Source organism: Arvicola amphibius, chromosome X, assembly GCF_903992535.2.
Source record: "Arvicola amphibius chromosome X, mArvAmp1.2, whole genome shotgun sequence".
In the NCBI taxonomy this organism is placed as follows: Eukaryota; Metazoa; Chordata; class Mammalia; order Rodentia; family Cricetidae; genus Arvicola; species Arvicola amphibius.
This window is the reverse complement of record NC_052065.1, coordinates 105,924,409-105,950,663: the sequence shown is the minus strand read 5'-3', so window position 1 is coordinate 105,950,663 and position 26,255 is coordinate 105,924,409. Positions and strand designations below refer to the sequence as shown.

The window sequence follows — 26,255 nt, the reverse complement described above, 5'->3', positions numbered from 1 at the left end:
TTGCTTTGTTTGAGTATTTTTGTTTGTTTGTTTTTAGTCTTTTGCTTGTATATTTTGGTTTCTCTCTGTATATATGATTATATGTGTCTGAGAGTTTTGTATGAGTTTCTTGTTTTTTGTTTGTTTCTTTGCTTTTTGTTTGCTTTTTAACAAGATAACGAAAAGACATAGAGTTTGGTGGGTAGGGAGGTGGAGGAAGATCTGGGAGGAGTTGGGGGAAGGTAAAACACCATCAGAATATATTATATGAAAAATTCCTTTCAATAAAAATTAACAAGAAGATTCAAAAGGAACATTGCTATAGAAATAAATATATTTCAGCACTATCATTAAAAAACTAAATACAATTTGGTGGTTCTAGTCAGTGTTGCTCCAATGTGTATCTTTTTAGGGCTGAAGGTTTGGTTTTGCATAACCATTTTAGGGTACTGCCCTCTAGGGAGGACCAATTCCCTCTCCCTTCCAGCAGTTATTAGCAGTTTACGTCTCTTCATCTAAGGCTGGGGCCCCATGAGATTTTCCCTATCCACATTGGCTTATCAACTGATGAACAACTGACCATAGGGTGTCTAGCCTAACTGATACATCTACAATACAACTCCTGCACCCAAGGCTCAAGGAATGCTGTGGAAGAGTGAATGGAAAGATTGCAAACACCAGAGGACCAGAAATTCTGCTGCAAGATAATTGTCTTCTACGTATGATAGGAAAGCTGTCTCCATGACATCTCAATAATACAAATTCCTAAACAATACCTCAACAATAAAGGTGTAATAGTTTATTTTATTTACTAAAGTTAGGTGTATGTAAGTGTGTCTGTCTGTGTATCTGTGCCTGTGAGTGCACGTGTCCACAGAGGACAGAAGTGAGTGGCAGATCCCTGAACCTGAAGTTACAAGTGATTGTGAACCATCTGACATAGATGTTGGGAACTGAGCTCAGGCTCTCTGCAGAAGCAGTAAGTCTTCTTTACTGCTGAGCCATCTCTCCTGCCCCAGGCTTCAAGCATTTTAAAGGAGCAAGCAAAAACATTTACTGATCCAATATGAGTAATACCAAAATACATAAACAGAACTCTTGATTGTAAATGGACAAGGGTTCCAAAAGCCTTGTCATAGAGTCCAGAAAATAAAGTTTAAAAAGTCTGAAAAATCTTCAAAACTTCCGAATGAAGAAAGTTGTTTGCCAAAAAATCTTTGTAGGTATTTCAAATGACTTGACTGTATTTAAACATCTGTATCAAATTGCACAACTACTTTCCATGTCTGTCTTTTCATGTGTTGTGTTGACTTTCTTACAGTTGACCCTGGGTTCCATTTAATAGCAAAGGAAACAATCTTTTAGTCATATATTTATAAAGGAAACTTGAAATTGCAATTTTTAAAAAAATATGCAAATATGATCTTGCTTTTAAGAAAGCTATCATTTAGAGGTACTATGGCGTTAAACCCAGGGTTTCATGCATGCTAGGTAAGCACTCTATCAGTGAGTATTATTCATAAACACCAGAAACCCGTCTTGAATCTTCAAGTTCACACACAGCTAAGGATGCTATTTTTATTTGCTACAATGTACCGGCGTGTATCGGCAGTACCAGCGGTCGGAGGGGTTAGGAAATAACCAAGATAGTCCTTTTATAATAAATCAGTTTTAATAAAAGGGGAAATAAGGGAACTTACAGAACCAAGGGTCCAGCGGAGTAGAAGGTAACGCGGGGGATAGCAAACGGGGCTTCTTCCGGCCCCCGATCCTATTTAAGGGGTATCCTACTCCCCTGGGGCAGCCACGCCCCTGAACGCAGGGATTGGGCCAGCTGCCCCAACACTACAAGACATTTGGGTACTGTTTTCTAATTCTCTTAAATAAATAAGCTTAGACTATTTGAAATCTGTATCAACAATAAAGTCTGATTATCAAGGTTGTTGTCACAAAATAATAGCATGCGACACTTCCTTGGGATCATTTATTTTTCCCATTTTGTCATCATTTATTTACCCATTTCTAGTTCCGTTACATATTTGCTTCACATTCCTTCAAGCTAGGGAATACTCCAGCTTTTGTCCTTTACTTCCAAAGCTTATTAAAGCGACAGAGCTACTTGAATTTTGGACAGTTCCTTTCCTGAAAAAACACACGAAGTACATTACCCAGATGGTGACCCCCTGATGACTGCGGGCTTTTAACTGAACTCCTATGGGAAACCATCTCTTCAGAACATTGCTTCAGTGGACATTTTTGAGACTAACAGTTTCTGCGATATGGAATATCACTGTAAATACAAATGATACTTGAATTAAATACAGTGATTGCAAACACTATAGAAAGTGGGTTATCTTTCCATCTTAAAGCAAATCCCATTTTTATTACGTTAAACATCAAATTGGTATACGAGTGAACTATAGTCTTTGATAAATTACCTTCTCATCTTGGTTTTATCCTGGTAATAACCAGATTATATGCAAGATTGAAAACCGTTAGTTTTCAGTGAAGCATTTTTCAGGCGTTAAGTATGGGAAATAATACATGTTTATTTATGGCTATCTTATTTTACCTCAACAATGTCATTTAAATTCTTCTTTTCCTGAGGTTATGCATATATTCCTTTTACTGAAAATATTATCTGTACCTGTATACATAATGAAAATAAATAAAATTGACTTAAGCCTATTTAACTGGCCCTTTTTTAAAGCAATTTCAATGTAGTCCATAAGGCTTTGGGATTTCTTTCAAACAATTTTTGAAGCCTAAACATATGTTGTGCCAAGTATGGGTAGTATTCCTTCTTGAGGAAAGGGCATCACTATTTTTTAAGAGAGGAAGGAAAATAATTTTAATTTGAACCCATTACAGTACTTTAAAAAATATCTGCCCCAATGAAATAATATGATTAAATATCAGTTAATTCCAAGACAATGAGGACACCTTTCTTGCTCCATGTGTTTTGAATTCTCCACTTTACTCTCTTAAATGAAATGAATTATTCTCTATTGCAGCATGTTGCTTTTATTCCCTCTAGTAAGGTCCTTGTTATATGCAATACTCAGGCTAGAAAAGAGTCTATCAAAGTAATAAATCATTTTAATACCCCAGTTCTATGTTATATTATCTTAAAACTTTCATTTACTATGTATTTTATATTTTCCCATCCAAAGCTGCAGCAATATTTATAAATAACACGTCTATTTGGGTGCCTTATCACAAGTTTAATATATGATCTCCGTTTGCAGTTGCATAACAGGCACATCTACGTAGCCCTTATCAGACAGGCACAGTTATTTAGTGCTTTCATCTCATGTCACAGCACTAATAAGTGTTCTCTAGACATCAAATCTTATTTATTGACTATTATTATTTGCTTTGTGCATTTGGGAAGAACAATGATAGACTTTTCTTTAATTTCCTGCGTAATGAAGCAAAAATTTCAATTTCGTCAGGAACCAGCAGTTTTGATTGTCAACGTTTTTCATTCATTTCTCATTTTAATTCATCTTTAGCTCAATGAAGTTTTCTTTCACTATGACCCCAACTGTTGTTTATGATATCATTATTGATGGTGGGTATCTTTTGGATTCCTAATGTCCTTTCCTCTTTTTCCAGGCTTGGATACATATTGGAAATAATATTCCTGTTCTTTCAGAAAGATACAAACTAAAATATCAGCTGTGGAGGTTCAGAAATAGACTTGTGCATTTCTATCTCCTTATTGATTCATCCTACATATTTTTATATTTAAAAGTGGAAATTTCTTCATTGATTTATGTTTAAAATCTTTGTTAGCGGGATGCTTTTAAATGCTTTTCCGATTAATATGTTGAATGTCAGTCTACTTTTTGCTTTTTGCTATGCATACCCCTTGTTGTCCATTAACTCATAAGGGATTCTCTTCCCTCTGCCACCCAAACACTGGGATTATAGGTATATGCTATCAATCCTGGCTATGTTTTTTTTTCATTTTAATATAGAAGGATTTGAGTTTTTGAGAGAACTCCAGCTGTAATCTTTGCATGGGTATTTATCAGAGCTAAAACACAAACCTTTATCTAACTTTCCAATTCCAAGTTAAGAAAGACATTCCTTTATCTTCTTTCTCCAAAATTTTTATAACTAGTATTTTTTTCTACACCATCATCATCACTGGGGTTTGGAAGTTGTAGATTTTGGATTCCATTTCTTAGAATATTTTAAGAAAGTAGAGCAACTAAGGTTTTTAAAGATGTCATTATTTCTTACTAAAACACATTCTGTACAGTCAAAAACTAGCAACAATTAGAATCTCATTTTATGAAACACAATAGAATCTTTGCAAAGCCTCACAAAAGATTGGATCACAAGTTATCTGAGTTAACCAAGAATGGAATTCTGGGTAGTATATGTAATCCTAAAATTGATCTTCTTAGGTACAGGAATCAGTAAAATTGTGGTTATGTTTTATTTCAAAAAGATCACTTATTCATTGAGTAAAGTTTGGAAAGAAGTTAATAAAGTATAAAATAAACTTGACTAACATTATGTCAACTGGGTGATCAAGGGGACAATGACTAGTCATTGCATGCACGTGATGTTGAGCAAGTATCCTCAACATATGGTGATACTGCTACTTCTGTGGTCCTCTCCCCCAGACTTCATATATCCAATCTAAACATGAAAAAGTATCATAAAAATCCAAGCTAAAGGATCTCTGCCATGAAATAAAACCAATATTTTCAAAAGTTTTGAAGCCATCTAATATTGTACTTTGACACAGAATACAAAAGGGTGTGGATGAATGACACATAATAGAGAAAAAACTGGGAGAAGTGTCAATATCAAAATTAATATGAAATTCAATTACTAGTAATTATTCATGCTGTTTTTCTGTTTATGACAAAGGTGCCATTGCTACCTAGGATTTATTTTATTTTTTTAAGAGATGATATTATCATGTGTGGTGGTGTGAATGAAATGTCCCATATAAATGTCAGGCAATTGAATACTGGTTCCCAATTGAAGGGTTAGTAGTAGGTATCATTGGAGGAGGTGTGTAACCGGGGATGGACTTTGAGATGTCAAAAGACTAAGATCACTTTGAGTTAGTATTCTTTGCCTCTTGTTTGTGAATGGAGATGTGAGCTCTCAGCTGCTGCTCCAGCCACCCGTTACCATGCCTTTGTGTGAAGACTGAAAAATATGAGCCTCTTTTCACCTTGTCAGAAGGTCAGAGAGGTTCAGCTTGCTCAAAGTTGTTGTCGCTCCAGCCTTACCAAAGGTCAGAGAGTTGGAACATACTTCTGTTCCTTCAATGTTATTGTCTGTTTCTACCTGAAACAAAGGTCCCACCTTAATTTAGATCAGAGAGTTCTGCTCTCTTAAGGTTATTGTCAGCAAGAGTAGCTAATATCCAGTTATTTCAAGTACTGAGAAGTGATCTGTTTCTACTTCAAACAAAAGTCTAAGGATCCAACTAAGTTCCTACTCCCTTAGGAAGATAAAAATGGATTACACCCATGGAGTGGTTTGCCTACAGGATGTTTTGGTCTAGGGTGTGAGTGTTACGTGCCTTGTTCTAGCAATAGAATATTTAACTAAGAATGTAGCCCTCAATCCTTCAACTGGTTTGTTCATTTCCTTGTATCATCTTAATGCAGATTTTTTTTAAATCTTACTCCTACCTTTTGGGGTTGGGGTATTTAAGTAAATGAAAATTAAACCTGGGCGATTTCAGTATTCACTGGAACTCCCTCCTGGTACTATCCTATTTTTTTCACATCTTTGTTCTCTTAACTTACTTTTCTAGTCCCCAGGCCTCTACCCCTGGTAAGTGGTATAGTTGTTGAAGCTGGTCTCTGACACCTTTGCACTATAGATTCTAATCCTCTGGCACTTTAAGTGCAATTAAACACTTTCTTTCTAAATTGTCTTGGTCAGAATGTTTTATCATATCAATAAATAGTAAAGGAACTGAGACACCATGTAATCTAGGTTGGTCTTGGTCTCATTGTGTAGCCTTACCTTGCCTTGGACTTGGGATTGCTTTGCCTCAGCACTAGTATCATGTCTGGGTGAAAATATGTCCACAGTAGAAGGAACCAGAAGAAAAGTTTATGGGAATTCTTTGCCCTTACTTTGATAATTTCCTCTAAACTTAATAGTAATCTAAAATTAACCACTTATTTTGGAAATGAAACAACGTGGAAGAACAAATTGGTTCAGTTTCTTCATTTTATCAAAGAAGAATCTAAAACTAGGATAGCAGTGCACCTTAGTTTTCTATCATAATCTCATTCTACGAAGCCACAATGCTTTTATCTTATTCAGTACCAAAAGAAGACGTGATTCATTGCTTCTATTCAATGCCATGTAATATAAAAGTAATTTAGCTGAAATACTGGGCTAATGAGGTCTTCGCTATGGGTTAAACTTTGTGACAACCAGTTGCTTTTGCATGGAGAAAAAACTCTGATTTTTGCCACAGAATAAGTTTTCAAAGCTAATTTTGTCTATCCATCTCAAATAAGTATAAGGGACACGAGTAGAAACACTATAAAAGCCTTCTAATGCAAATAAATGTATATCAGTACAATATAAACTTGTATATGGACATTGATTGTTATACTGCATTACTGGGTCATATAAACTAAAGTCCTGCATGTAACACACACACACATATTCACATACATAAGAACATATATACATATATTTAATTAGATTCATAATTTCTAATTCTTTTTATATAAATCTTAGCATTTTTATTAAAACTGATCACTATTATCCAAAGTCATTGTATACTAACATATATACATATATATGCTTCTCTTTAAACATAGTTTTCTAAAGTTCATATAAATATATGAAACTATATTTATATATTTTACATATATAAAATATATATGTGAAATTAAACATAAAATTATTCTTAGCATGTCCTAAAGTGATTTGTTATACTATCAGTAGATATGGGAAATTAACATGAAAATACTTTGATCTTATTATTTTATATGACTTCAAATTATAATTTTGACTATATTGTTATATAATATTAAATAAAGAGCATATGTTCAATATATAACATAGCTATAAAACTCTTTATAAATCAATAAACAGCAGGTGAACCCTTCAATAGAAATAGACAAAATATATCAAGAGGTAATTCAAATAAGGAAAAGTAATTGAACAGTGGCAACTTAAAGTGTTCGACTGCAGTGATAATTTGACAATATAACCAAGGGGAGTGATTTTAGCTAAACGGTGGGGTAACAGCAGAAATATTAATCTGAATGAGTATCCATGCTCAAAAATTCCTTTCCAGGAGCTAAAGAATTTAAGTGAATGATTAGAGAGCACTTCAGAAATACAGAGTTTCTTTTTAAAAGATCTGTAAAGATTTTGGGAAAGACAGTTTCACATTATCTGTACCCTCGCCTGCTTTAAGTCCTTTCAATTCTCTGTGGATAGAGCTACTCTCTATGTTGGAAGAAAAAGAAGGATTGAGAACTTTCATTCTGGACTTCAGCACAAAATGGACTCCACAAAGTCCTATTACCAAGTTTGGTCACAACAGTTAGGGTCTTGACAGCCTGCAGTGCCAGATAAATACCTGTGTTCTAAGGCTGATTCTAAATAACCCAGGCACCAAGACATTTCTTCTAATTGGGTGATTACTGTGGCTCTAGGGTTTAGGTCAACATCTCCAATTTCAGTTTCTAGACCTGCTTTTTTACCATTCAGGGTCCCAAAATTCCATTGTCCATTCAGACTACTATTGAAACAAGCTCAGTTTTTATATAAGCACTGTATTGGCCCTTGGAACTCATAATCTCAAGTTCCAGTCCTGTCTTATGTTCTAAGCTCCCATACCAGGCTAGCATGGCAGCTACTGAGTCAAGTACTAAGTCCAGCTCTTCAAACATGCGTGGAATAAGCTTACCTGCAGAAGCCCCAAAACCATCTATGCATAATCTTTGAAAAATCAGACTGGGACAGGGCTGGGATAGTCTGTACATACTAGAGGAAAGCCCAAAATAACCATGGATAATCAGGGAAGCAGGACAGGCCAAAAGAGACAAAAGAAACCATTTGTAAGTAGCAATACAGAAACAAGAATCCACAGACTCTTTGACAAAGAATTGAAAATATTAACTTAAAGAACAATTAACAATAAGTGAACACATGAATAAATAAAGCCATGAAGATTATAAAATAAGAACACTGTATGATGATCAACTGATAATTAAACCCTACTAAAAATTACCACATGGGTTCTCTGGAAGTGGAAAATTTAAAGACTAAATGGAAAAATTGCATCAAAAGCTTCAACTGAAGAATTTTTCATGCAGACTGTATTGATGTACTCAAAAGCATATTATTTGAAAAAACTTACATAAAGAGAAAGAATAAAAAGCCCACGGGATGTATGGGGCACCATCAAGTGAACCATCATATACAGCGTGGGAGTTGCAGCAACAATGATGGATATTGAAGAGTTAAAAATCTTACTTAAAGAAATGAAAAGATTTGTCAAATCTTAAAAGAGAAAGAAACATCTAGATTAATAAAGACAAGCAGCCCCGAATGCAAAGAAACTAGAAAAATTCTGAGAGCTATAGCTAATAGAATTTTGAAGGCAGCAAGGGAAAATTCATTACATAATGACAACATCTATAAGGCCATCAGTGGATTTTTCTGTAAGATTCTTTCGGGGTAGGAAAGAGTTAATACACACTCAAAGCACCTGAAAAGGGAAAATTCCCCCTAAATTCTCAAACAGTTCAAGCTACATAATGGGTTAGTGTGGTTGTCTATGGTATTGCCAAGCTTGTTTGCTAGCATGAACCAAGAATTGAAGATGGAAAAAGGAGAAGGCCCAGGCATGGAGAAAAGGAAAGAAACAAGAGCAACAATGAATTGGAGTAGTGGGAAAGACAGAAGACTAAGGCACGGAGAAAAGAAAACTAGCAATGCTATACATTCTGAGAGAAGCCTAAGGCTGAAAGCATTAAAGTGGTGCTGCTTTGGATAGTACCCTCCCCTCAACCCCTGTCTACTCCTTTCCCTTATTGGTTCTGCTTAAGTACCTGCTACCATGCATTCTTGACATCTCTCTCCACAGTGTTTTACAGGAACAAGAAGCAACTATCTCAGGAAGCTCACTGTTGATTTCCTCATCTACTTACGTCTAACTCTACTCCACTAACAATACCCTAACTAGCGAAGTTGTTCAGAAATGAAGGACCAATAAAAGCTTTCCCAGGAAAAAGAACAGTTAAAGGAGTTCATGACTACTAGACCTGTTTAACAGAGGATTATTCACCTAGAAAAGAAAAATGCTGACAACTAAATGCTTATATGAAAACAGAGGAAGTCTAAAATTTAGAGCTATTTTTAGTTATTTTAGAATGTATTCCTATTTTATAATATTATAATGCAATAAGTATATTTCTTTTTAATGGTCAATTATAACATACAAATTATAAAATGGAAAAATAAGACTAAGTGTAAACATGGAAGTGTAGTCAAATTTAATAATCTAATGATCTAATAATGTTAAATGAGTCACTTTTAGTATAATGACATATGTATGGAAATACTATACTGGATTAACTCCGTTTGTGTGTTAACTTAAACTTAATAAAATGAACTAAAATGATTTGTTAATGTGCATTTTATATACAAATATGTACATAGTGATACCACTCACAAAAATGCAAGAGAAATTAACTTAAAGATTTTAAAATCAGAGCTACTTTTGCACATCTTTCCCATTTTATATTCTATTATATGAAATATTGGAATTGTGTTAACAGCACGATGTTTATTGTAGCATTTTTTATTTTATTGATTTTTGTTGAGCTCTACAGTTTTCTCGTCTCCCCTCCTGGCCTTTCCCCTCCCCTTCAACCCTCTCCCAAGGTCCCCATGTTCCCAATTTACTCAGGAGATCTTGTCTTTTTCTACTACTACCCATGTAGATTAGATCTATGTAAGTCTCTCTTAGGGTCCTTGTTGTTGTCTAGGTTCTCTGGGATTGTGATTTGAGGCCTGGTTTTCTTTGCCTTATGTTTAAAAACCACTTATGAGTGAGTACATGCGATAATTGTCTTTCTGGGTCTGGGTTACCTCACTCAAAATGATGTTTTCTAGCTCCATCCATTTGCCTGCAAAATTCAAGATGTCATGTTTTTCTGCTATGTAGGACTCCATTGTGTAAATGTACCACATTTTCCTTATCCATTTATTGGTCGAGGGGCATTTAGGTTGTTTCCAGGTTCTGGCTATGACAAACAAAGCTGCTATGAACATAGTTGAGCACATGTGCTTGTGGCACGATTGAGCATCCTTTGGGTATATAACCAAAAATGGTATTGCTGTGTCTTGAGGAAGGTTGTTTCCTAATTTTCTGAGAAATTGCCACACTGACATCCAAAGGGGCTGTACCAGCTTGCACTCCCACCAGCAATGCAGAAGTGTTCCATTTTTCCCCACATCTTCTTCCGCGTAAGTTGTCATCTGTGTTTTTGATCTTGGCCATTCTTACAGGTGTAAGATGGTATCTCAGAGTTGTTTTGATTTGCATTTCTCTGATGACTAAGGATGCGGAAAGCATTTTCATAATGCTCTGTGCTGATTCTCTTTTCCCATTCTTCTCCCCAGTTCCACTTTTTCTCTCCTGCCGATCCCCTTTCACTCATCAGTAGTCCTTTTCCTGTCACAATTTTCTTATTACCCTTCTTTTCCCAAGGCCTCCTTTTCATTCCCTCATGGTCTTTTTTCCTGCTTCATAGCCTGCATCCATATCCACACATACAGACTAATTTTAAATGTGTATTCCATTTATTATTATTATTTGTAATATTAGTATTGTGTGTGTATATGTGATGCATCTGTTTTTGGGTGCATGCATGCTATGCTTTTGGTATGTTTGTTCTCTTTTTTTTTACCAAGGGTTTAGGGCTAGAACTTGGATTATCAGGCATGGGTAGCAAGTGCTTTTTACCCATTCAGCCAATTCGCTGCTTTCCTACATGAATATTTTAAAGCTTCTTACCACGGAAATATAATACTATGAAGTGATGGATATGTAACCTAATTTGATTTGAGCTATTATTTCAAAAGGTACACACATAATTAAAGCATCACACTATGTACCTTAAATGGACACTTTTGGTCACATATGGTTAAATATATCTGACATGAATGCATACCAAAATATGAAGATATCAATTCATGTATCCAAACATTTTATTTTTTTCTTTTTTAGAAATATAAGAAATAAATAAGTAAATGTTGATGTCAAAGGTTTTCAAGGGTTCAGAGATCTCTCATAGAGTGCTAGTAGTATAAATTTCTTCCTCTATCATCTCATGCTATACTTTCCTCATTTTATATGTTCTTTTTGAAAAGCCACTAAGTTTACATATTGCTACACACATGTACATGGATGGAGTAGCCTCCAAGGTGCCATATTTCTGAAAACAAAACAAAACAAAACAAAACAAAACAAAACAAAACAAAACAAAACAAACTAACTACCTTTCCTCCCAGAAGCCATGGATCTTAAATAGTTCCTTAGCTATGGTTGGAACTTCATAAGTCTCCTTTTATCTATGCTGGTATTTTGGCTGGCTTGATCTTGTGCATGTCATGTGCATGCATGCAAATAGAGCTTCTATGATCTTATGCATGCAAAGTATTTTTTTTTGTAGCTGTTCACTACGACTCTCAAAATCTTTCTGCCCACCTTCCCCCACCTTCAGTTAGAGATGATGCCTGAGCCATGGGAAGAAGGAACAAGATGTTATTTTCTGATGTTCAACTTTGGCTAGTGAAAAGCCCTTTAACTGTGCCTTGGGCTATCTGTGGAAGCATAAACATTTCCTTGTTTCCTTTCTCTTCCAGAGGCCTAGAAATAGATGATTACTCATGGACATCTCAGTAGTTATGCATTTAGAAATGAAAGTTTGCATACAAGCAATGCTTATTGCTATTAATGTGTGATTGCTTTTAATTCCTGTCAATGGATACAGCTAGAATTATATATTGAGACAAATTCTAGGTTTTTTTATTTTTTATGTATTAAAAATTTCCACCTCCTCCCATCCTACCATTTCCTTTCCACTGTCCCCAAAATTCTATGTTTTACAATATGCTTTGTAAATATATATATACACATACATGCATATCTAAACTTAAATGTATACTTAGAAAGAAATAGGTAAGATGAAGAGGGAAGAGAGGGTGGAGAGAGTATTTTGACAAACTGGCATTTTTTTTAAGAGAAGAATCCCTATTTGGTTTCAGTGATTTTCGCATTATCTCTGGTACACTAAAGAAGAGAATAATTAACACAGTACTGAGTACTGAGAGTACTCAATAAATATATAACAAATGGGTGAACACACATCTTGGTATGACAGTTGCTTTCATTTTTTTCAAGAGAAATAAAAAATTTCATGTTATCTACAGTATTATTATAACATTTTTGTCTTAACTTTAAAATTATTTTTGACAAAATTCGACAATTTCTGTATGTGAAAGGTCAGACCTGCTTAGTTCTGCATCTTTCTCCCTGAGATTCGTGTTAGGAAGAGGAAGGCAAGAGCAGGTTGTATATTTGAGGAGTGGAACGTAAGGGAAGATAGAGACTGTGTACTTCAATATGGAAATAGAAGAGAAAAAACAGGCTGAATAATAGCCGAACATTACCTTAGTCTTATTAGAAGTACTGTTTCTAAGATAGTCTGTGATCAATTTATTTTTTCTAATTGTTCAAATTTCAAGAGATATGTATATTATAGTTACCTATAAAAACATCGCTACATTATTCAAATTTTCATGCTTACTTTGATTTTAGGAAAAAGGATATCCCTACTATTTTATTGTCATTTTATCAGTTTTTGAATGTGCATTTAATCATCCAGTCCTCAGTGTGTTTTTGCTGATGGGTCTTTTATACTTACTATTTCATTGATTAAAACAATAAGCTTTTGCCTATCAGCTATGATATATATATTCTGACTAACCCACAGGAAAGACTTGGACAGGAAACCTGAACTAAAAATGTGCAACAGACAAAAAGAGAAACCAAAGATACTAATGACTTGTTTGGGTTTTGTTCAATCTTGAAACAGCCTGTATTTTAGGCACGACAAAGAAAAGATCTATTTGTTCCATCTGGCTTCCAGATACTCCCACAACCTCATATGTTGGTAAACCTTAATGAATGCTATCTCTACAATGTCCTATATGCTAGTGTTTAAGCAAGTGTTACTATATATCCCAAAGGAATATTGAGTACATGAAATGATTTACTGCATTGCTCCCAGCGTAAAAACTTGAACCCCAGAAATACCAACTAGTTCAATTGGGTTCAAAAATCATCTGACTCTACCTACTTAAACTTTCTGAAGCTAAGCCTTGGTACTATGACTGTGTGTGTGTGTGTGTGTGTGTGTGTGTGTGTGTAAAACAAAATAAACAATAAAAAATATAACTTGGCTCTATGCTAATTGGTGGAGAAATTCACAAGCTCTTGGTCAGCTTGATTTTTTTTTTTTTTTTTTGGTTTTTTCGAGACAGGGTTTCTCTGCAGCTTTAGAGCCTGTCCTGGAGCTAGCTCTTATAGACCAGGCTGGTCTCGAACTCACAAAGGTCCGCCTGCCTCTGCCTCCCGAGTGCTGGGATTAAAGGCGTGCGCCACAGCCGCCCAGCTTCTTTGTCAGCTTGAAAGCATTTGGTTCATGAGCATCGTATGTCTGGAAGTAGCACATTGTCTACTTTTCATAAAGCCACTCTATTTAAAAATTTCCATTTTTATTCTTAGTACAATACAACTTATCCTCCTCATCCACTGGTTTTGTATCTGTGGATTCCATTAATTATGGTATAAAAATTCCAGCAAAAATTGTAATTTTTCTAAACCTGTTAAGACTTTTTTTTTCTTATTGCACTCTAAACAGTACATGGTAGCAACCTTATGGATTCCATTTCTATTACATTAAAAGAATATTGGAAGACAGAAGTCGGTTATATGAAAACACTATGTCACTTTACAAATGAGTTTAAACATCAGCAGATGTTGGTAACTTCTGGGGAATCTCATGACCAATTCTCCATGTACAGAAAGATAGAATTCTACTTGAATCTAGTTTTTTGACAGCTGACCTCTCTTCATCACCCACTTTTATATGTTAGAAAATTAATATTAACTTTTTTTGTTTTGAGTGAAAAAATACACAAAATCTTTTATCTGCTCCTCTGTTTGATAGTTTTCTTCCTAGTCCTACCATTTTTGACTTAATTCTGCAAACTATTTCTGGGTTTCCTGTGCAGAGAATAAAAACAAACAACTATGTGCTGTTATTTGTCATGCTAATACTTATGTTAAATTGAAATTAAACTTCCAAATTAAAGTGAACATAGATTTATTCCTTAAATGAAGTAAGGATACACTGAAATAAGAGCTTTGTCTCGAGCAGCAACAACCAAGCTACCTGAATTGACAAAACACACGGCTATTGAAGGGCAGAATCTATCTCTTCTGAAGCAGGTGGCACGGTGACACAGAATGCTTGCTGTCAAAATCACCTTTCTATTGATTTCTAGCAGATATGTAACTAGTTTATCTACTACCTCCTAGGTTCTATGCATATGCACTAATCTGTACTGTATAGATTATTTGATCTGATCTGAACATTGGGCTCCTTTAATGAGAAAGAAATGAAATGTTCTTTACAAAGTACTAAGTTTTATGCATTTGCTAGCAGTTAAATTTTTCCTGTTGTCACATTCAACCCAGTATCAGGCAACTGTGAAGCCAATCATTAGAAACTCTCGTGGTAGTCAATTTCTTTAAAAGTCAGCTGCAACAAGTTTTATAATGTCTGCAATAACTAGATTGGCAATGTTCTGATGAGATTTTAATCAGAAGAAAATCCCAGTGGGTCATCTCGCACCCTTTTAATTTATTCATTATTGTCCCATAGATAGAAATAGAAGAACCAAGAGAGGGATTCTTGTGAATCCATACTGTGATATGGATTTCCAGGTAGTACTGTTATTTAACTGCTCCTTGTACATCAGTATAACAATATTTAACACTGCGTTCATGAAAGACTACATTGTGGGATCATATGGAGCAAGTATTAAAGCCTTTTCAAAACAAATGACTCATATGGAAAATGCTTTAATTTGGTCCAAAATAATTCAGGAAACTACATTTGGTGCTCTGCATCTTACACCCAAGACTTCGCTATATTCCTCTTTTGATATTTTCCTTCCCACTAAGATTTGCCCTTAGTCTGAGTGTTTCAAAAGCATTATCACCAGCATCTATCGTATTACTAAGGTTTTTCTCTTCTTCTTGTGTTTGCCTTGTAAGTCTCTATATTTGTACACAAAACAGTCTCTATGTCCCTTAATTACACTTTTGAAAGTTCTTTTAATTTACTTTGACTTTTTACAGATATTTTAGTCTCAGAAGCAATGTTTGCTCCTAAAACTTACTGAGAATGCTAAGAAACTTTCACTAATGTATTATGTATGCATGTATGTATGTATGTATGTATGTATATTTAATTATTGTATTAGAAACCTGAACTAATAATTTTAAAGTGTTTTTTGACTCATCGAACAATAGCTACAAACTATTACATTTAACATAAAGGTCATATTTTAAGTTAATTACATTTAGAAAATTCATACAATTAATGAGAAGACTATAATTGCTCTATACTCTTAAATATCTTTTTAATGGTTGGTGTAAAGAAAGAAAGTTGTGTTCTCATATCTAATTCTCCACGTGGTCTCTTACAGTGTTACATGTCAGGTGGCTTCTAGAAAAATGACAGTACCTACTGAGAGAATTGTCATGAGAAGGATTCATACTTGATTTTGGCATGATGAAAAGAATCTCAGTTTATGAACTCCTGACACGTCTTAGGATCCCTGGTGGTCCCCAGCCTACCAGTGGAGAGCCAAAGTTCCACCCACATATAATATTCAATGGCTTTCTTGCAGTCATCCAGGTTGCTTCTTCTTAGTCAACTTATCAGACCTCTTGAGTATCAATGTTCCCTGGAGCACTACCTTTCATGCTCTTTTCTCTCTTGTTCATATCCTACAGTCTTGGTATCTCCTAAAGTAGATATTTCCAAACTTTCAGCATCATATAATTAAATGACGTACTAAATGTCTTATTTTCACGTCTATTGTTATCTCAAAAGTTCTTCCTTATATTGTCTTTTTTTAGACAAAAAAGGCAGAAATTTTTTCCTCAGAATGACTCAATGTAGCTAATTTTCATAGTTCTTATCTCACAGAGTCATATTTGTGGTGAGAACTTGCCACATTAGTATTTTCATTAGAACATTGTGTTTTTAACTATAATGTCCATTGCTGTATAGTGGATCTGCCACATTTATTACTCCTATCTTACTCATAAAATTTTGTATACTTTAGCCAGCATATCTACAGACCCCTTTTCAATCACTGCAGTCCTCGGTAACAACATTCCACATGAATGAGTTCATGGAGTATTCATCTTTATGACTGTGGCTTATTTTGTTTAAATAGATAGCCTATAGAATCATCTTTTTTTTGCAAATGATATGATTTATTCCTTTATATAGCTTAATAGCACTTCATTACCTACATGTAATACTTATCCATTCAGTCATCCATGGGCACTTAGGTGGATTCAATGTGTAGGCTATTGTGGATAGTATTACATTAAACTTGGGAGAATAAATGTTTAAGAAACTGATTTAATTTCTTCTATTATATACCCAGGAGTACTGAGGTTGGATACCACTTTTCAGGATTTTCAGGACCTGCACACCAATTTCCATAATGGTTCTGCTAACTTGCATCCAATTAACAATGTGTAAGGGTTCTATTATTTTATATCCCCACAATCACTTGCTTTCTTCAGTCTTTCATAACAGTAACCCTTCAATCTTCGAAAACATTAAGGTGATATCTCATTGTGATTTCATTTGATTTTCCTGAATAATATTTTCTTTCTTTTCTTTTTTAGTTTTAATGTTTGGCTTTGGTAGTGGCATAATGTTGGAGTGAGGTTCTAAGTATTTTTTCTTCATGTTTTAAAAATTGGAGCACTGGATTGAACTCCCAAGGCCCAGATGAAGAGCAGAAGGAGGGAGAACATGAGCAAGGAAGTCAGGACCTCGAGGGGTGTGTCCACCCAAAGAGACTGTGGGACTGATCTAATGGGAGCTCACCAAGGCCAGCTGGACTGGGACTGAAAGAGCATGTGATCAAACTGGACTCTCTGAATGTGGCTAACAATGAGCCGGACTGAGAAGCCAATGATAATGACACCGGGTTTTGATTCTGCTGCATGTATTGGCTTTGGGGGATCCTAGTCTGTTTGGATGCACACCTTCTTAGACCTGGATGGAGGGGGAAGGGCCTTGGACTTCCCAAGGGCAGGGCATCCTGACTGCTCTTAGGACTGGAGAGCGATGGTGTTGGGGAGGGGGAAGAGGAGGGAAATGGGAGGATGGGAGGAGGTGGAAATTTTTAATAAATAAAAAAATAAAATAAAAAAATAAATAGAGTCCTTTGGAATAAACCTTGGAGTGCTACAGATGAAAAAAATGCTATAAGAAGACGTCGTTATTTCTTCTTTAAATGTTTGGTGGAATTTAGGCATAAAGTTACCTTATTCTGGCCTTCACTCTGATGAGAGACTGCTACGTTACTGCCTTCTTATTCTTCATTGGTTTATTCAACTATTTCTGTGATTTGTAATTCAGTACTTGTAGGAAATATCCATCAAGGAACTTCTCCCTTTTAGATTATTCAATTTATTGATACATAATTTTTCATAATAGTCTTCTATGATCATTTGTATTTATCTTTTATCTCGTCCTTTCATATTTTACCTTGGGGTGTAGAAGCATCATGAGCTAATCTAATCAAGAATAGCGATGATTCTCTTCTATGTCACATTAAATAAGTGATGAAGTCAAATATGTTTTATCTCCTAAGTACTTTTTAATTCCACACCCTTTATTCCCAGAAGTTAATGCTCTCATATCACGCATATGCATTGATATTGTAGTCTCCTAATTTGTCTTCATGATTTCAACTTTAAAATTGCCATCATCTTGCCTGCTAACCCCAACTGCAATAGTTTCTTTAAGCTTGCTTTATCAGTGTAAATCTCATTAAATAATTGCCTTGACTTAATTAAAAACGTAAACCTCCATTTGTTTTTGCAATAAACTTTATCTCCATACTGTTCCTTAAAATGCCTCTCATGATCTGCCCCCATGCATCATCCTTATTTCCTACAGGACTCTGGTAACCTTTATTTTTCCTGTTTTTACAGGCATTATAGATTTATCTTCACTGATCCACATTTGTATTCACCCCTCTTTAAAAGGAATAGAGTTCAAGACCAAACATCATTTCTCAGATTCTACAATGTCACCTCTTAATGGTAACTGTAACAAATCTGACATTTGCTTGGTGATGTTGGTCTTTCCCCTTTCTGGCTGCTCTATATGAAACTGTTGTCCCATTTCTGAAGTATAAAATGCTTTTTTATGTCATCTGTTTAAAAGCCATTGCTCTAATTTAGTTTATTCTTAGTCACCTCAGAGAAGGATAGCTTAGCAACTTATGTAATGTGGGTCTAAAAATATCCACATAGCATCTTTCTATATATATTACACATAATTTGGATGGGGAGAAATTGTAATAAATAGGAGCAATATGGCATCTTCCAGAAATAAAAGGAAATAATTTACTTTAAAATCATATAGTTCTTGAGAAATATTTTGCTCTATCATTTTCAGCTCTTTCTACTCCACCATAATAATAGCAATAGAAATTAGGGCAATTTGGACAACTATAAAGGAGGCAGATGAAAGCACTAAAATAAGTGTTACTCAAATTTTGATGTAGCGAAAAATGTGAAGTAGGTCTTTTGCTCTCTTGAATAGTTTTATTCATAAACTATAGTTCACAGAAACGAACTGCATATTTTACCTTTTCCAAATTCTCTATTGTTAATATTCTTCTGATTTACTTTTCACATGTGGAACATATAGTGTGCCATGGTGAGACATACAGAATTTAATGTTTTAATCTTTACTTTTTGTTACTAGCTGCCTCTCCTGAAGGTGGCACAAATCATTATTAATTTCATGGCAAAATCAAAAGGATCATCCATGTCATTAACTGATGATATTGAGTCTGAGAGCTAGAAAACTCTCCTTGATTTGTTCAATGCAACAGCCCATTTGACCCCAGATACAATGTATTCATGAGTTTCTACTGCCTATGAGTTTCTATTGCTGCTTATAGGAATTGCTGACTCTGTAGAAATTTGATCAAAACATCAAAGATTGCAGAGAAACTGTGTTTGTGCCCTTCACACCATTGATGGAGTACCTTAACCTCGCCTTCACTTGATGCCTTGCATATGGTCATCTGTCTTCCTGACTACTACTTCATATGGCTTATTTGTAAATTCAAGCAAATGTGCTTCTGACTGGCACTGATACATCACTGATGCCAACATATCAAAGAGGATGAAGCATAAGGACGCATTTTTTGATTCAGATGGAAAATATTTCAGATTTATGAGGAAGTCCTGACAATAGCTGTTTCATGATATCTTCATATAATCAGTATCTCTCCATACCTCTCTTTACTAAATTTTATGACTTCAAAACTTATTCAAAGGACTTATTTTCTTTCTGACCTTAAAGGTATAGTGGGTAGATGTGAAGCAGGAGCTGCTTGGCTGAACACCTTACCTCTGGCTTTTCACATACTTGATTTCTACTGCTTTCCAATGACCATTTACAGAGGCATTATGCGCAGAACACCTATTGATGTCCCACTGATATTGATGTGATTTTCCCTGGTGGATTGAGGGCAACCCAGCATATAGTCATTAGTATGTAAAGGTTATGTACAATGGATAATAGAGGAAAATGAAATAGCAGAAGGGAATTTGCACAGGAAACAGAAGCAGTAAATAGTTTCAGTGAAAGATTTTCTTGGGTTATACAGCAAATGCAAAGGGGTTTGAAAAAAAGATGACTCTTACAGACTCAGAAAGAGTGGAGGGTGAAATGGTTTCATATTTTGAAGTATAATACTGTTTTATTTCAACCATAGAAAGCCATTTAAAATAATCTTATATAATATAGTTCTTATGTGGCATCTTTCACCTGAATGTGCATTTATGAATTCTTATGTTACTTTTCTGAGATGGTCAGCAATAGGGCAGTAATAGGATAAATCTAAGAAGACAGTGTTTTTTTTTTCAGTACTTGGTTTTGAACCTAAGGTCTCAAGCATGCTAGGCAAGCACTCTACCACTGAGCTATATAACACCCAGCTTCTGAAAGAGGGTTTTACAAATTTATCTAAAGCCATATAATACCCAGGTCATGATGGAGGAAAGAAGAAAGTCACAGTGTTTGCAATAAGCATCTCCTTTTAAACCCATGCAATGCTATTAGCATTTTGAATGAAATGTTTTGCAATTGGAAAATCTCACAGTAAATATTTTCAAAAGACACCTCTTAACCAATCAAACTACTTAGTTCCATTTACCATCACAGAAGATCACCTGGTATGTTTAGTTAAATTTTAAAACACCCAGATAGATTTATTTACTAAACTACAATGTTTACTGGTATGAAAAAAGGAAGCGAGGTCTAATGCTAAAAGCATGTTTTAGGTAATTCATTTCATCATTAAAAAGTAAAAGAACCATGAGCAATATGCTTAATTATTAGAACCCATGAATGATAATAACAAATGGAAGTTAGAATTATAGTAATATTTAACTATTAAAGATACTTTCGACATTTATACCCTATTTCAAGTACTTTAATTCTTACTAATTTATTTCTACTCCTAATCCTATTATGGGTATCATTTTAAGCATATTATCAGGTTAGTTAATGGAGATCTAAACAGATTAAATGATTCACTCAAGGCAATGTGCTAGTAAATAGGAGAGATTTAAAAATCTATGTTTATAACTGTTGTAGTATGTTACCTTACTGTCCTGTCAAATTGATATTCTCTATAAAATATCATTCCCTGAAATGGCTAAAAACCATGCATTCATTAACAAAATGAAAAATAAACAAGCCTTAGACTATAAAGTAAAATTTGTGACATGGCCATCACATCATAATATAATTTTTAAAAGACAGATTGCAACATAATTTAAACTTATTAACACACACTCTCATATTACCTGAATTAATTTGCATTAGGGGTTATGTCTTATATGTAAGACATTACTTCTATGAAGTAAAATGGACAGAAATGAACACATCTAACACTAAGTTGATTTCAACATTCTAAAGTTGAGCAAGAACATTTTGAGGAGTCTTGATGGTACTGGAACATTTCAGATTACTCCTTATTTTGAATATTTTATTTTTAAACACTTATTGTGTGCATGGATTGGGAACCTATGTCATGGAATGTGTGTGGAGGTCATCAGACAACTTGCAGGGTAATGTTCTCTGCTTCCATAAAATGTGTTCTGGGGATTGAACTCTGATATTTTAGCTTGGTAGCAACTGCTTTTCCAATGCTAAGCCATTTTCTGGTCCTTATCTCTTATTTTGAGTGATTTCATGTTATAATCATATTGGAACTGCAATTCTTCTTTATCAGTTCATTCCCTCAAATGTATTTCTCATTGCAGGTCATTATAAATTAAACATACACTCTGAGTATTCAGTGAAACCTAATATAAAGAAAATAATTTTGATACAAGAAACTATTGTCCATGTTTACTGGAATAGGAATTGCTTCATGGCAATTTTTGAAGCAAGAATCATGGACATCAGCATAGGCTATGTCCCTTGATTGCTGACACTCCAGTAACATCTTGCAAAAACTATCTGTTGTTTTCTTACCTCTTCCTGTTTCATGGCTTCTGTAGAAACTGGTTATGTAAAAACTATCTGTTAATGCTTTAGAAAATTGGAACCAATCAAACGTACTTTGTTATTTACAAGTATAAGGAAATCTAAATATGATTTTCAACCCCTTCTCAGAATCATATTTATTATATCTTAGTAAATAACCCTGCTTCAGTTCGGAAGTGGAATTTCAGGTTAAACATGAAAAGAAGTTATTAGTGACATATCTAGATAGTTTTCTTTTTTAATCGTGATATTTCATCCATCATTGGAACAAGGCTTTCAAAAAACACGTGTTTCTTAAAGTATTTACATTTTAAACTGGCAGAACCATTCAAGCAAGGAAATTAACATTCAGTCAAAATAAAATGCCACCCAGAAAAATCAATACAATTTTCTATTAAGCGTGGGTGACTTTAATCAGAGTGACCACAAAACAACATTTTTTTTCTTAAAAGTAGAAAGAATGCACACAATTACCCTCCAAAACTCAAGAACCACATACTTTTCAACTTCTTGTGAAAATAAGGCTATCTGTTTTAGTTCTTATGAATTCTTGGGAAGACACTGCACTGAATTTTCTGAAAGCTCCCAAGTGCTTTAATGAAATTGCTACCTGAAAAACTGAGTAGCCATCTTACTGTGTACTTATAATTTAAGAAGCTATTATAGATTAGTACTTATGACTGTTAATGAGGAAAACCATAACAACCTTTTAATTGAAAGGAACATGGCTAACTACAGCAAGTGCAATCAATAAGACTGTTTTAGTAGTATAAATATTTCTTCTCAAAGAGTGTTCTTTCTACTCCAACAGCAGTATTTAAGGTTGGGAATGAAAAAAAAAATAAAATAACTAAAAATCCATTTGTTATTACAACCCTTAATTATGGTACAAATCTGTGCAACTCAGCACTGAGAGTGAATTCTTCCAAACCAAACAATCTTTGGTTAAAAAGAAAACCCATATATAGAATAAAGGACTTACCAATTACATAGGCGAGTAACAAGGCCAAAGTCACTGTGATTGCAGTAGCGCTCAAGGCTGTGCACTTCCAATTGCAGCATCTATACGGTTTGTTAAAAGTGAAAGCAGGTCGGGAAAAGGTGCTCCGAGGCAGCGGCCTGGGAGGTGGTGAGTAGACAGTGTTGGATGTCAGAGGGTAGTTCTGACTGGCTGCACTGAAGATAGCAGAGGAACCAGATCCATGTTTGAACAGGAAATGCCTAATGGAGGAAAACAGAGAAGTTCCCCTGTAAATACCACAGCCAATTTCTCTAAACCCCACAAACTCTACAAATATCAAAGAATCATACTATGACAAATCTCACCAGACCTCGAAGGGCTAAACAATAATTTCAGGTAATCCAGTGGTAACTGAATTGTCTTTGGTATCTTTTTTTTTCATTTCTTCTTCTCTTCCTCCCCATCTCTGCCACTCTTTCCCTTCCTCAATCCCTCATTTCCTTGCTTTCTTGCTGACTAGTAAATGGTCCAATTCCATAGTTGATATTCACTATTCTTTTCTCATTCCTTAAATCATGATTCTGAAGAGCTGACTTGATGGAGGAGAGTCATTTGTCTATGTGTTACTTTCATTGGTTAATAAAGAAACTGCGTTGGCCCTTTAATAGGACAGAAAATTAGGTAGGCAGAGTAGACAGAACAGAATTGTGGGAGAAAGAAAGCAGAGTCAGGCAGATGCCTCAGGCAGTCGCCATGCCTTTCCTCTCTGAGTCAGATGCAGGTTAAGATCTCTCCTGGTAAGGCACCACTTTGTGGTGCTACACAGATTACTTAATATGGGTTAATCAAGATGTGAGAGTTAGCCAGTAAGAGGCTAGAGCTAATGGGCCAACCAGTGTTTAAAAGAATACAATTTGTGTGTTGTTATTTCGGGGCATAAGCTAGCCAGGCAGCTGGGAGCCGGGCAGGAATGCAGCCCTCCGTTCCCAACACTACACTGACTGTGTTCTGCCATCAGATTTTGATAATTAGGGCATCCTAGATACCATCGTTTGGCCTTTTCCTCACTACCGAACTTTAAAAACATGACTTTTGGCCGATATTAATTAATCTTTTAATTTAAAATATCAAACATATGGCTCACTTGAAGCAAGCTATCCCGTTTATTCACCAACAACCTTGTACAGTTCGCATTTGAACATACCCATTTTTTTTCATGGTTTTTTTATTTAAAAATTTCCATCTCCTCCCCTCCTCCTCCCCCTTCCCTCCCCTCCCCTCCACCCATACCCCCCTCCCTCCCTCTCCAGTCCAAGGGGCCATCAGGGTTCCCTACTCTATGTTAAGTCCAAGGTCCTCCCAACTCCCCCCAGGTCCAGGAAGGTGATCAACCAAGTTGACAAGGCCCACACAGAGCCCACCCACACCATAGAATCCAAGCCCATTGCCATTGTTCTTGGCTTCTCAGTCAGCCTCCACCTTTGGCCACATTCAGAGAGTCCGGTTTGGTCGCAGGACCGTGAGGGGTGCGTTCACCCATGGAGACGGTGGGACAGAACTAATGGGAGAGCACCAACTCCAGTTGGAATGGGACTGATGAAACATACCCATTTTTATCTGTTTAGCTCATCTCTTCAATTCTCTATCTACTAGCTCATGCTAGTTTTTGAAAGTTGTTGTACAATAGAAAATTTCTCAAAATATTTCATATTCCAACATTATTATTATATAGAGTTGACATTTTATAGTTTGTTTTCAATATAAAAATTATATGTGAAAACATTCATTGTTAATATATACCATTGCTGGAATTTGACAAATGTCATTACTTGAGCAAAACAAACCCCTATCCAAATGTAGAACAGAACCATAACTCCAGGAACACCCTCATTTTTTCTAAGCAAATTTCTACCTTGATTCCCAGAGACAAACTCAACTCTGCACTTTCTCACCATACATTTATTATGCCCTGCTGTGGAATTTTATATATGTGGAGCAATGGTGTTATTATATTATATTCCTACAGAATGATCACACATTCCTCATTACTATTATAACTGGACCTTTCATAAATAATAATACACTCATAAGTAAGGACTTGAGACAAACATATATATTTTGACCCTGCACTTTTCTACCCTTGCTAGGTGCTAAGTGCCATGTGTTCTACTGCATACTCATTAATGCATTTATTCTTTACTTGTGTGGAACAGGCAATGCTATTTTCCTCATTGGGCTTTTAAGAATGGGAAGGCAAAAATAGGTTTAAAATGTTGTGCAAATTCACCCTGTAAGCAAGTGACAGAGCTAGAATCAGCATACAGGTCATCCAGGTTTTAATGTCCTGAATCTTAACCACTCTACTGTGCCCTCTATGGCAGTAAAATGCACTGCTAAACAAAGCACATTCTAGTGTTACATTTTAATGCACAGTATAAAACCTCTCAGTAAGTGAAAAGTCAACATCACCTTGCAACATATGCCCAAATGTAAAAGATTTATTTCTAGCTTCCACATTTAAAGGAAAAGAGGCATATACATTTAAAGAAAAAAGTCCCAACAACTCTAATGTGCCAGGTGACGAAAAACGCTGACAATAGAGAATTTTGCCTGAGTATCATGGAGGTTAAATGTTTTCTAAAGGGCTAAGTTACTGAATGAAATTGAGATCTCTGCACCTTTCTAGAGGGCAATTTAACATTATATACCAAATGTTTTTAAAATACATGTTATTTACATAACAATTATGCTTTTAGGAGTTGTCTTCAAGAAATGATGCCTATGACATTTTAAGAAGTCACTTATTACAATAATATCTATAATAGCTAAAATAACATACATATCCCTAATACTTGATATTTCATTAAGTGATTTTAAAAACTCATGATACATAATCATTGCAAATTGAGTTGTAAACATTAGGAAAAGTATTCACACATAGTACTAAGGAAAAGAAATCAGGCCTCAAAAAGGGCAATAGGATATACTTTTATAAAGGAAAAAAAGGCATAACATTCATGAATAAAATGCTAATTTGTGTGAAGTTTAGAATGTAGCGATATTTTGTTAATGAAAAATATTCTTGATCTAATATCAGTTTTATAACTAGGATTAGAAGATTTGTATCTGGTGAATTTACTAATCTTTCTATCTAGAGGGTCAGATACCCAGTAAGTTTCTATAAATGTATTATTTTGATCCTCATCAAAATGTATACTAATAAATGTATTAGTTTGAGGTTGGTACTATTATCCTACTTTCTAGGTGACAAAATGAAGATCCAGAGAATTTTGGTAAAAGTTGATAACCGATAATTTTTCTAATACTAACAAGAGACAACATTTGAGTGTTGAGTTGTACCATTCATGCTTCTACTTCATAAA

General features: G+C 35.0%; 1 protein-coding gene across 3 annotated transcripts in view; it reads right to left on the bottom strand.

The window, feature by feature from the left end:
• The window catches only part of Tenm1 (teneurin transmembrane protein 1), a 572,293-nt gene that overhangs the window by 298,500 nt on the left and 247,538 nt on the right, over positions 1-26,255 (bottom strand). For all 3 annotated transcript variants that reach the window (XM_038316304.1, XM_038316305.1, XM_038316306.1), the window contains exon 5: positions 22,894-23,132. In XM_038316304.1, coding sequence (XP_038172232.1) covers positions 22,894-23,132 — 239 coding nt within the window. The remainder of the gene's footprint in view (positions 1-22,893; positions 23,133-26,255) is intronic.